Source organism: Mercenaria mercenaria, chromosome 1, assembly GCF_021730395.1.
Source record: "Mercenaria mercenaria strain notata chromosome 1, MADL_Memer_1, whole genome shotgun sequence".
NCBI lineage: Eukaryota > Metazoa > Mollusca > Bivalvia > Venerida > Veneridae > Mercenaria > Mercenaria mercenaria.
This window is the reverse complement of record NC_069361.1, coordinates 24,412,829-24,425,413: the sequence shown is the minus strand read 5'-3', so window position 1 is coordinate 24,425,413 and position 12,585 is coordinate 24,412,829. Positions and strand designations below refer to the sequence as shown.

General features: G+C 36.9%; 1 protein-coding gene across 1 annotated transcript; it reads right to left on the bottom strand.

The window, feature by feature from the left end:
* Positions 1-7,995: 7,995 nt before the first annotated feature.
* Positions 7,996-12,110, bottom strand: LOC123523984 (chitin deacetylase 7-like). The gene is made up of 8 exons (XM_053542397.1): positions 12,014-12,110; positions 11,158-11,301; positions 10,546-10,804; positions 10,068-10,166; positions 9,337-9,483; positions 8,893-9,016; positions 8,476-8,602; positions 7,996-8,237 (listed from the first exon to the last, which is right to left on the bottom strand). Exons 2-8 carry the CDS (start codon positions 11,284-11,286, stop codon positions 8,139-8,141), a joined length of 984 nt encoding a protein of 327 aa, XP_053398372.1. The 5' UTR covers positions 11,287-11,301; positions 12,014-12,110; the 3' UTR covers positions 7,996-8,138.
* Positions 12,111-12,585: the final 475 nt, after the last annotated feature.

Sequence of the window (12,585 nt, the reverse complement as noted above, 5' to 3'; positions counted from 1 at the left end):
TAAGTTTTGATTGATGAGACACCTTTTCCTTGTTCATATTCCAATTCACCAATACCGGTTAACAACCAGGAAGGCAAACCTAAACCATGCTTTAATTAGGCCATGACGTACGATGCTATGTGTACTGAAATATTACTGAAATGTCCCCTACTTCAATTAATCACTATAAATAATTAAATAAATATACCCATAAAGCGCCCCACCAACGATTTGCCCACACTGACAAACAAATTACGAAGAAATGACATCACTTTAAATGTACGTATGGTCAGCAATCTATTTCACAGATTTTGTTAATGATCATTCTTATTTATAGCAACTGATATAATAAAACTATATAAAGCAAATTATTCCGATACTTAAATAATAATAATTATATACAATGTACTACGCAAACCCAAAAGTCACATTACATGTTAGCCATAATATTCGACAACCTTTGTAGAAGAGGACATTTTTTATAATCCTTGCCGGTTGTAAACCTTCGGCCTGCACCGTAAATGTCGCAATTACCGTTAAATGTCGCAAGGTTGTTAAATGTCGCAACCACCGCTAAATGTCGCAAAATCATCTGTCGCTATATGATGCACCTTTAACGCTAAATGCCGCAAGAATTTATCCATCGTTAAATGTCGCAACACCAACGCTAAATGTCACAATGCCTATTCAAAACTAAGACATATATTAATAATTCACTGTTTATTCTTTCTCAAATTTTATTTTATGAAATGAACTTGATTAAGACCGACGGAAGTCTTGTGTACTTTTCTGAGGTCAGCAGACTTAACATGTTATACAAATAATCATCTTTATACTAATTGCTGGAACAAATAGAAACATGCAGATGTTCCTAGATCGCTCGCATGAATTTCACAGCTTGTTTAAAAAGTTTTGACAGAGGGTCACAAACAAAAATATCTGTGAAAATAATTTGAAATAGGACCAGTGTTTTCTGACAGGAAGATTTTAAAGTTTCCACTACATAAATACGGGTTGGTAATAACACTATAGGGTAGGGGACAGGTGATTGAAGCTCTATCAATGAAATATATGTGCAGGTTAGATCTCTTGAACAAAGTATATTAGGTGGGTGGGATATGGAAATGCATATATTTATTGATAGAGCTTCAAGCGCCTGGAGTAGGGGTAAGGAAGTGGGTGAATAATGATAACAGGTAGGGGTGGGGGTGGAAGTTGGGGAGATAGTATGCATGGGTGGGACGGAAGAGTGAAGGAATATTGTGGGTAGGGATGATGATAATGTGTTACTATGACCTTAACTGTAAAGAACCCATGACCGAGTAATAGGAAATCATTGGATTTTTTACTACTTCACGGTACAAAACACAGGGACAGTGTTAGGGTAATTAGCTTCGGGCGTATGATTAGTAATATGAACAGGTTAAAGTATCGCATGTGCACGCCTTTATATGAACAAGCGTTATCAAAATCGGTGCAGTTCGCATTACTCGCATGTGCATCAGTTTGCAATTGGTTGTCTTTCAACATATCAGGGTTCGATCCTTCGGTGGCAGGCCATTTTATGTCGCATATATCATAAATTTCCCTAATGCAAAACTATATCTTGTAGCAGCTTTTTACTTAAATGAATCAGGACTGGGCTGGGCTGGTAAAACCTTTTTTTTTTGACAGAGATCACTTGTTCTTTTTATATATTTGGTATCGTATGGGGAAGTTATCGGCAACTATCTTATGATTTTTAAATCAAATTATCTTCAGCGATCGAAATAAGATGTCGTGCGATCGAAATAAGACATCGTGATTTCGAGATAAGATGTTGAACGCTCGAAGTAAAATGTCAAGTGTTCGAGATATAATGTCGTGCAATCAAGATAAGATGTCGTGCACTCGATATAAGACTTCGAGCGATCGAAATAAAATGCCGTGCGCTCGAGATAAGACGCCATGTTATCGTGACAAAATGCCATGCATTCTGGATAATATGTCGTGCGCTCAAGACAATATTCAAGTGCTCGAGACAATTTCGAGTTATGATGGTACTAGATTTATCACCTGAGTTTCGAACATTAAAAAGATATGAAAATAAATTAACGTCCACTAGTGGCCATGTTTTTGTGCAAATCAAAAGTGTGTGAGCAGTCCTAGTTAAATGTTCACATGTTATTGTTAATGCTTAGAAATATTGAAAATGTAAGCCATGTTCAATTCAGAACTGCGGTTAAACATGTTTTCTGAGATCGAACAAGATATTTAGACAAGAAGATATACAAAGTGTCCTTTATATACATGTAAAAATAGTTAGTCCGAGGAGCCGACTGAAACAATTTTGGTAGTAAGACATGTTCTGCCAAATTATTTCTTTAAAACTGCTTGTCTGCTGGTAAAAATACTGGCTTTTCCCTGTATCCAAGTGACAAATACTGTTGGCGAATACCTTGCTGTTGAGAACATGCCATGGTCAGAATCACCTTGCAATGCATGATCCTAGGCTTACCGACTTGAATCGGATTAGTATTTGGTTACCAAACTGTGCTTGTTTGTGGCACCGTTAAACGTCGCAACACCGCTAAATGTCGCAATGTCAGCGTTAAATGTCGCAACCACCATTAAATGTCGCAAAATCGTCTGCCGCTCAATATCACACCTTTAACGTTAAATGTCGCAAAAGTTTGCCTACCGTTATATGTCGCAACACCAACGCTAAATGTCGCACAGCAAAATAAGGTAAGTTCAACAGTCTTTACTTAGAGACAAGATTGGATGAGTGCATGCTTGCATGCATGAGTATGCAATGAGTAATGAAATAGCATACCGTTTTGAACTGCACGCTTGCTTTTCAATGGTCCCGCGCCTTAGGTACGTTATATATCTAATATTTAAAGGGTTTAGCACTAACGCGGTACTCGCCACAGTACTAAAATTATTCCAGGACTACGTTATTCTATGTGCGGTAGATACGAGAGAGGTTCTCTGTCCGTATTTTGTGTGTTTGGGGTTCAGGAGGGGGGGGGGGGGGGGGGGGGGGGGGGGGGGGGGGGGGTTCTATGTACAGGTATGAAATGTTGGCCTGTGGTGCATTTTCTTGGTCTATTGGTCTATATTTTGAGGTACTGGAGGGGTACTCACCCTCATTTTAGGGAACATTTTGAAATACAGGTATGAAAAGCTTGGCTCTAGTGTATTTTTGTTATAAATTTTGATGTATGGGAGTGGGTACCCCTGTCATTTTAGAGAGGGCGGGTCAGAGGCCGTTCTCCTGGGAAATTTTGAAATACAGGCATGAAATGGTGGCCTCTGGTGCATTTTTGTCTTGATTTTAAGTTAATGGAAGGGTACTCCCCTCATTAAAGGGAGGAGGGGGCAGAGGTTTTTTCCTGGAAAATTTTGAAATATAGGTATGTTGACCTCTGGTGGGCAGTTTGGGTCTAAACTATGAGAAAATATTATTTCAAAATAGTTGTGTGCAACTTTGATGAGTATAGGTAACTTTTCAGCCAACTGTGGGGTGGGGGGCTCAAACCTGGTCATGATCCAGGCCTGTTACACAACATGATAGTTACTCAATAGTGCGACACTCGGCACACGACGAGCGACAATACAACGCGACATCGTGTCACATGTCATATGTCGTATCATACTGTCATGCTTCGTGTCGCATTGGCGTGTTTCGAGAGCATGACATCTAATCACGAGTTCACGACATCGAATCTCGATTGCACGACACCTCTTTTCGAGAGCACGATTTCTCATCTCGAACACACGTAATCTTATCTCGAGCTCGCGACTCCTAATTTCGATTGCACGACATCTTATTTCGATTGCTCGTGATAAATGTAAAAACAACATAAGTGTGCGTGCTATACGTACAATCGTACTTTACAAATATAACATTTGTTTTAAACAGTTGCCGACAACTTACCATTACACTATAACAAGAGATAACAAGAGCAACGCAAAGCGGAGCAATATACGCACGAAGGTATGGCCTTTTACCCTTAAGTGTGATCTTGACCTTGAAGCGAGCCATCCAAAACATTCGCTCTGCACGTCGTCTCGATGTGGTGAACATTTGTGCCAAATCTTTAAAATCTATCAAGCAGTTCAAAAGTTACAGAGCGGACATGAAACAAAGTCATATGAGCTTTGACCCCTAAGTGTGACCTTGACCTTGATGCCTCGATGTGGTGAATATTTGTGTAAAGTTTCTTCAAAATCCTTCAAGGAGTCCAAAAGCTACAGGGCGGATACGAATTTGCTAACGGACGGAGGAACAGACGAAGGCACGGACGCACGGACGGACACCGGTGTCATAACATAATATATCAAATATATAGTCTAAACTAGCCCAGCCGAGCCCAATCAGTTTCATTTCAGTAAAAGCTGCTACAAAATATATTTCTGTAACGGGAAAATGTAAGAATTTTGCCACCAAAGTATCGAACCTCAATGGGTTGAAAGACATTCAATCGCAATTTGATGCACATGCGAGTAATATGAACTGCACCGATCTTGTTAAGCCAGTTCATATTAGAGATTTTCAACTTACTTCGACGCGTACTGCGGACTGCGTACTTACAGTAGGGGTTTTCTCAAAATATTTAAAGGTTCGCAAGAAAAAAGATACTTATGGTATATATGTTTCTTTTACCTATATGAATTTCACAATTTGAAATATCTACATTCGTAAAGCCACATGTACCGTTTGGCAGATCTAGAAGGGTGGTTTTTCCCTTAACTATCGAGCCCATTACTGCAGTGAACAGCTTTTGGGAAGTAACCAGATACGTGACTGTAGTCTGAAATCAAATTGTCAGGGTTATCAAAACTTACTTTTTTCTGTTTTAACGAATTAAAATGTTTATTGTTACTTACGCATTTAAATCTATGAACTTTATATAAGCACACACGTGACAAAAAGTATTGTCTCTGAAATTTTTGGAAGTGGGAGGTACGGGAGTATCGGCCTTATTTTTTCAAAGTGTCATGTTGCCCCAGGATGAAACTTACGTTTTTACTTTAGAAATTAAAGCATATTAAACTTTAAGAATTAAAATGTATGCTTGCACTAACATCTGATCTCTGAAAGGCAAGATACATTACAAAATATTTAGCTTTTCTTTAAATGTTGCAAATGCAAATTTTGAACTACGGGTCAAAGAAAGTACCAGAAGGTTGAGATGATGTTTGATTACATGTTTGAAGTGATTCTAGAGTTAATAGTTTCTGTATTTAAGTGACAGACACTTTGCGTGGACCTGTCTTGTCTGTTGCAAATACTTCTGTGCACGCACTAGTAATAGGTTTTTATTAAATAACTGTTAAAAAGAATGGAATTGCAGGAATTTTACATTGGGATATTTACATGAGGCTATAAGTTTTAAAATATAAACCTTGTTGTCATGTAAAACCTTTTGTTTCACATAGTGACTGATGATAACATATCTCACATGGCACTTTAAAGACATCGAGAAACAATACCACTTATACCAAATTTCGACTAGCTAGTGCGCCCACCTAAATCTATTCATGACGTTACGTTTGCTTTTTAAATGAAAATTTTATTCATCTACAAGAAAGGTGATATTTTATCGAAGTCTTAAAATGGAATTACATATTTGGCTATACTTTGATCAGGAAGGTCCCGAACATTGTGTCTTTCATTATTTAACGACATACATGACTGGGAAAAAGGGGCTGTTTTTCCATATTAAATTTAGATATATTAGATTCACCTGAGTGTATTGAGCTTCAAGCGCCGGTAAGTCTCCATAAATATTTTATTTAGATGCTGGAATGCACGCATTTTAGTGGAGGGTATATTTCCATCAGTGATGTGCCACATACTGCTTGTGCAAATTGACGTCTGATGTTTTGTGCAGTAAAAAAGATTTACAGAATTGCAAAACCCTAAATTCGCCATAGGATTTGCCGCACTGGATAATTCTGAGAAATTAATGGCAGTATAAAGTCAGCCTAAAGTTAGAAATCAAGTAGTAACAACAGTATCACTATTATAACTGCTGAAACGTTTTAGCAGTAACAACAGTATTAGTAAAAGTAGTTACAACAGTATTACTGTTCTACTGTTGGAAAGTTATAACCGTAATAAACAGTAAAACTGCTGTTTACTGTTGAGAAGTCATGGAAACAACAGCAGTAGTATTGCTATTACTGCTATAACTACCAACAACATTAAAAACTGCGACGTGCAAATACTAAGTAAGTACTAATTCTAAATTTGAACATAATTTGGGTTCAGTTTACTGATGTATTCAACACCGAAACGATGGACTTTAGTCAAGTTTTGGTCCACATAAATCATCGACAGGGACGGTATGACATGCCCAGTGAGCAATTGACCTTTATCCTACTTAATTTCTAAAACGGGCTTACTCATCATTCATTTTAAGCAGTACCATTTATTATTCGAAGGGATGTTCCCCTGAAAATTTACTGACTGAATACAGTGCAGACCAATGATCAGCCTGCACGGATGTGCAGACAGACTAATCTTGATCTATACTTGTCGCAAGAGAAGAGCAGGTAGTTTAAAGCATAATGTACTGACAATAAACGATCAAAATTTCGGCATATTTTATGTGTCGTAAATGGCTGGAGTCCTTGTTACTGTTGTAATTCGCAATGTTTGAGAGCAAATTTGGTGTGCATCGAACCCGTCAATATATTACTGGGATGTGTATTCAGTAAATAGTACATATTGCATTGCCGACGGATTTTAATATGTCGGCGGAATACAGCTGAACCTGCCTCAGCGGCCATTTGTATTAAGCAGCCACTTGCCTCAAGCAGCCAGACTCCTAATTTCCAAGACTGACCTTTTGTTCTTACTTCAACTAAAGCAGCTACATGTACACCAGAAACTACATGTTAATTTAATTTCCATATTGCATTGCTTCCTTGTTTGTTTTTGTGCGTGCATGCGTGTGTTGTTTAGGGGGAGTGGGTGTGCTTTACCTGCCAAAATATAGACAATGCAATTGTGACTTACTCACACGCAAGTCTGGTTGGAAAATCACAATACTAATTTCTTAAGAGATTACCTAAACAACCAGGGACTGGGTTTTTGGGTTTTATCGTTGTTAAATAGCAACAAATCTTGACTTCTTTTAAATATGTTCTGTTAAAGTGTTTTTCGTCTATCTATCAAAATAGTTGTTGAAAATACGTACATTACTCAATTTCTTTTAAGTTCATCTAGAACGTTTTCACATATCAGTACCATTTTTTTTTGTTAGCATCCGGTAATACATGCGATGCGAAAACTGCAACCGTTATTTCGGGTTATAATATTGGTCATTATATCGTAAACCTTCGTCCAGTCATCGGTCAGACTCCGACTAATCTGTCCGTTGATACAACTTAGCCTGGCGCCAATATTTTGTAGTCATTTTCGGTTAAATGTGCCGGCGGGAGATTCATAGCCGTACAATGAGTGCGGGCCGAACTAATTCATTATGGGCTTATCCTGCCTCTGACATTTGTCAGGTCAGTTACATACTATTACCTAGTAAATAGTATACAGACGTCGGCGTTTAATTATTCATGTGAGGAAGCCATCCTGCTGGGTTACGGGTGGTCGATGTTCTACCCCGGGGGCCCGCTCGTGATGAAATAATGCACCGAGGGGCACTTGGGCTCTAGCTGAAAAGTCGCCATATGAAACCTTTTAATTGTGTCGTTTTACATATAATTGTATACTTGAATTCATACTGAAGGAATTCATATATATGTAGTATTTGACAAGCTATGTATTAGTGTACCCAAATTAATAAAAATAGATTTAAAGGGAAAAATTTGAATACTAGTAAAGCAAAACACCATTGTAACAAATAATAATAAGACACTAATATATTTTTTTACACAACAAAGATAAGCAAAAAGGGTTATTTAACTTCTATACAAGCCCATTTCTGGTTCTACTTTGATTTCTTACTGAGCATGATGAAGGAGGCCGGGTTTAAGGTTGTAAAATAACAAAAAAGAAAGGAGTAAAAATATAAGCCGAGCTTAATACAAATGTTTTGAAAAAAGTCCGTAGCGTCTTTTTAGAATAATAAAAATTAAATAAACAATTATTCCGTAAGTTTAGAACAATGACATATAATCAACTTTTTTCGTAAGTTTGACGGAAAACATCAACACTGCCACGGTGCGAAGGTCGTCAATTTGGCAATTGGAACTGGCGTTTGAATCCACTGTAGAGCCCTCAGAATTGGAACTATCCAAACGTTTTCCTGAAGAGAGAAAGTACAAATCTAAAAGAAGATTCCTTAGAAACATTGAATGCAAATCATAAAGACACGTTTGATTTAGTCCAGTCACGAGCTAGAGATATAATAAAAAAATGCAAAGCGATTATGATTTTCCAGGATAAAAAGTAGCCATTATAGTTTTAGAGAACTGTAAGTATTCTGTGCTACCAGACTCTATCTACTCGTTGCCATTAAAAGTTTGATTATATATCATACATACCCCAAATGCTGTTCTAATATACTGGAGAAACTCGATCGTTCCGTCCCTCAAATCTTGCTTGCTTGCCCATGCCGGGTCAACTATCATCAGAAAAGGAGTTCGATTGCCATTATAATGATCAGAAAACCTGAAATATAAACTAATAGTAATTTTGAAGTGGATTGGCTGTTTTTTTGTTACGATGCAAATATAAGGTAAAATTTATGGAACTGTCTTTAAATATATTTATTGTTTTATGCCAAAACTCAAGTCGGTATCACAAAGAAAAGCATACCGACAGCATAAGTCACAAACATTAGCAGTAAACGGGATATTATTTTCCATTCTAAAATGAACTGGTCAAATGAAAAACCTAGAATGTTAGAAATAATATTATTTTCATTAGTTTATCTAAGGTAAAACAATCAATAAACTTACGCATTAAAAAAGAGGTCAAATGCATCCTTTTTTGTTGTTATGTTTCGGCAGGCTGACGGTACAGGGCATGGTAGTTTGTCTCCACTGATATCATGCAGATCAGCAACTGGTACTTCCCATTTCCCTGAAAAAATGACAAGATTTCTTCAAAGGCACTCGAGAATTCGTTCTAAGAAGTAAGTGGACGTAAGGAGTTTAAAAACAAGTATGGAACTTAATATTCAACATTTTATGATGCTACTGGTTATTATATAAAGACATACTTACAACATACCTCTTAAACCAACAATGTTCCCGCAATTTGTACTTATTTGTACTTTGTTTGAATATTAGTAAATAGTAAACTGATGTGTGTTTGGATTTTTTAGCCACATTATAGATTTTCAACAAATTTTCACTTTTTAAAAAACTGAATAGTTTTTTCTTTGTTAAAAGTTCATATACCTGGGAACGGAGAAGTCGGTTCCTTTCCGTTATCGCAACGAGCTGTTGGCATGTAGTCAAATGTGTATGGCCAGATGAGCGTGCCGGCGGCTGACAATCCAACGTTAGAACATGACGAGTCATATAACATTTTGTTGCTGCCAATACCTGTAAAATTGAGAAGAAATATATATTACTGTTTACCTTGCACTCTCTCTTAAGCAATGCCATATAAAAATATCTGATAGGAAAGCAAATGTTCTCTCGTTGCAGTGACATTAATATGTTAAAGTAACAAGTGGTGAGTTTGCCAGTAGCCGTTTTTCAGCGTTGCTCTACCGTGTTCATTTAAGCCTTCGTGATGTCCTTTTTGCCTGAATATTTCTATTACGTGTTGTGTGTGACTGCTTATCTTCTACACAAATAAAATTTCGCTTTTGAGGCTGCGTGTATTGAATGTGGCTTTTCCTATTGCAACTTTGTGTATGTTCTTTAAATAGGTTGATGGCCACGTAAGAGCCATTCTACTTAACTCCCACATTAAAAACCCGTAACATGACTAGGTGCGCTAAAAGGTACATCTGTAGCTAATTAAGATGTGTATGTGACTCGATAAGTTTAAACAGCACATTTAACTAATTAAATACTTTAACAATCGCTTAAATCGATACTAATTAATTTTCTCTTTCGTTCCTTAACGGCATATCCCTTGTTAACATGACGACCCACAAAAAGGCAGAAATATTTTATACCAATTAACTCGTAATCTCCTCCCAGCGCTAGTTCTGGTGCCCTTACTCCTTTTACATCTTTCAAATCAATTCCATACCCTATCAGCTGAGATGTCACCTCTGTAAATAAGCAAAATGTCATGGAATAAGTAAGTGAAAAAAAGTGGAAGAATTATATATAGTATACCACTAAGATGTTAGCAACATAACACAAAAGATCACATTTAGTTTTAATTCTAACATGGCTCGATTCGATCGCCCTCGTGGTTAAATTCCTACGCTTCTGAATTCTGAACCTTGATAAATTAGACAACCCACTCGAAGGCTTTGAATGTTTGCTGATTATAAAACGATCTTCTCTATCAGGCAATGGCAATTTCTTTTCTGTGTTTATAAGATACAAGTAACAGGTTATAAAAAATCCGTTTTGTATACAAAATACGTCTTCCAACAAATTTAATCATTTCACTTAAACTAAATCATAAGGGCAAGCTCTTACTTTTTATCATATCTATCCATCCACTAGATGTAGTCGGGGCATTCCCATCGACTGACGTAATCCCTATTTCGTGACCCTCATCACTCAGCGCCTTGACGATCCCGTAATCAGTACCAGAATCTTCTATAAAGAATGTTCCCCTTGCAGGACAATTGTTTGGATTCATTACGTCAGCAAAGATCGGTTGATAGGATTTGATATTCTCCGTATTTATCGTACCTTCAAATGATACCATCACAATCTGCGGAGTTTCAGACATCTGTGAAAATACAAAAGTCAAACTAGTTGAGACGTGTAGACAGTAAATCCTTTTCCCACGAGTTTATGGTAAAAGCAAGTGATTGTTCCAAGATGCCGCATTGCTGCTTTAAATGATGTCTATAAATGGACTAATCTCAAACGAAAAGCATAGAAACAAGTTCTTATGACAATCAGAAAGTGATTATTAAACGAAAAAAGAGACAGGAATTCCTGTCTTTCATTTTGTTGTAAGGTAAGCCTTGGACGTCAATTGACCATATGAATCTGATAAACATGCAATTCTTTCATTTACTTCCTCAAACAGTAACCCATGCACTCATTCTTAAGGTTTAAAATACATAATTTACTGACCGTAAGACCACCTGGAGGTGAGCGATCGTTGTAACATCGGCAGTTTGGTAGCAAGCATGTTTTTGGATCACACTGCTGTACACTGAGTCCGATAAGCGCCGACAACAGCAGGCACAAAAGCTGCATCATGGAATGTCTGAATTGCTAAAATGTACCATTGGATGTTAGGTTTGTGCCACTAAGTTGCTTTTTTACCTCTCATGAACCGCGTCTGCTACTATATCGATTGGTTGCGCCTTAAGTTTCCAAAGGATCTTGTCACATATTGTTTGTTGTATTGTAAATAGGCATTTGAGTTTCTTTTCTTAAATATGACACATGAGTATGTAATGAAGTTGATACAAAACAAATATAAAAAACAAAAGCACGCACGGACATGTTATCTATTTTCATGAACAAAGTCATAGAAAACATGGTAGCTTTAAAGCATATATTCTGACTGCAAAATATTCATACATGTATGTCTTCTGTTTCGTCGTTATAATAATGAAGGTCGCTAACTTCAAATCACTTGCCCCACACCAATATGGGTTCGAACCTCGCACGTGATTTTGAATTCTTCATTTAAGAAAGCCATTAAGCTGGCTTACGGAATGTCGTTGGTTCTAAACAGGGGTCGTCCGAAATAATACACGAAGGGACACCTGGAGTTTTTCTGCACCATCAAAGGCAGAAAAAATACCATGTCCTATAATTGTGTGTATGTGACGTAGAACTAAACAAAAAAACTTCTTCTGTGTTACATTGTGTTAATACAAAATGATTTGTATATGACGACAAATGTTTAGGAAAAATCAATTTCACTGGATTCTTTTTTGATACAATTCATCTTATGAAAACCATAAAAAAAACTTACCTGGACGATATACTGTAAACCGAGTGCAAAGTAACTTTCCGCTGTTGTGCTTGACGATTTATATTTGAAAGATAACCTATCAACCAATGTGCAAACATTCAACAGGAAGAATTAATGATAAAATTGTTTTTTGATGTGTCATATCAGTAAAACAAGAGGGGCATGACAGCCCTATATCGCTAACCTGAGTTTAGTTGCTTGCTTAAACATATTTCTTTGCTTAAGCTTCAAAGCAAAAACTAGATGAGTAGGTCATGGTAAAGAGTATTCTAGATAACTGCTGAAATATGTTTAGAAATTAAACTGGTGGTCCAAATTTCTTTGCTGTAGCTTTAAAACACAAAAAAGTATGTCAGTAGTTCAGGGTTAAGAATCTTAAAGATGAGTATTGAAATCAGTATCAAAAGTTGAAAATGTGGTCCAAATTTCTATGCTATACCTGATGAATATTGAAAACTGTATCAAACAATATGCTTGTGATCCAAATTCCGTTGCCACTGCTTCAAAAAACAAATAAGTCTATGTAAAACATGATACCACCCATATTGACCCACGGGTCATGATTTGAAGAA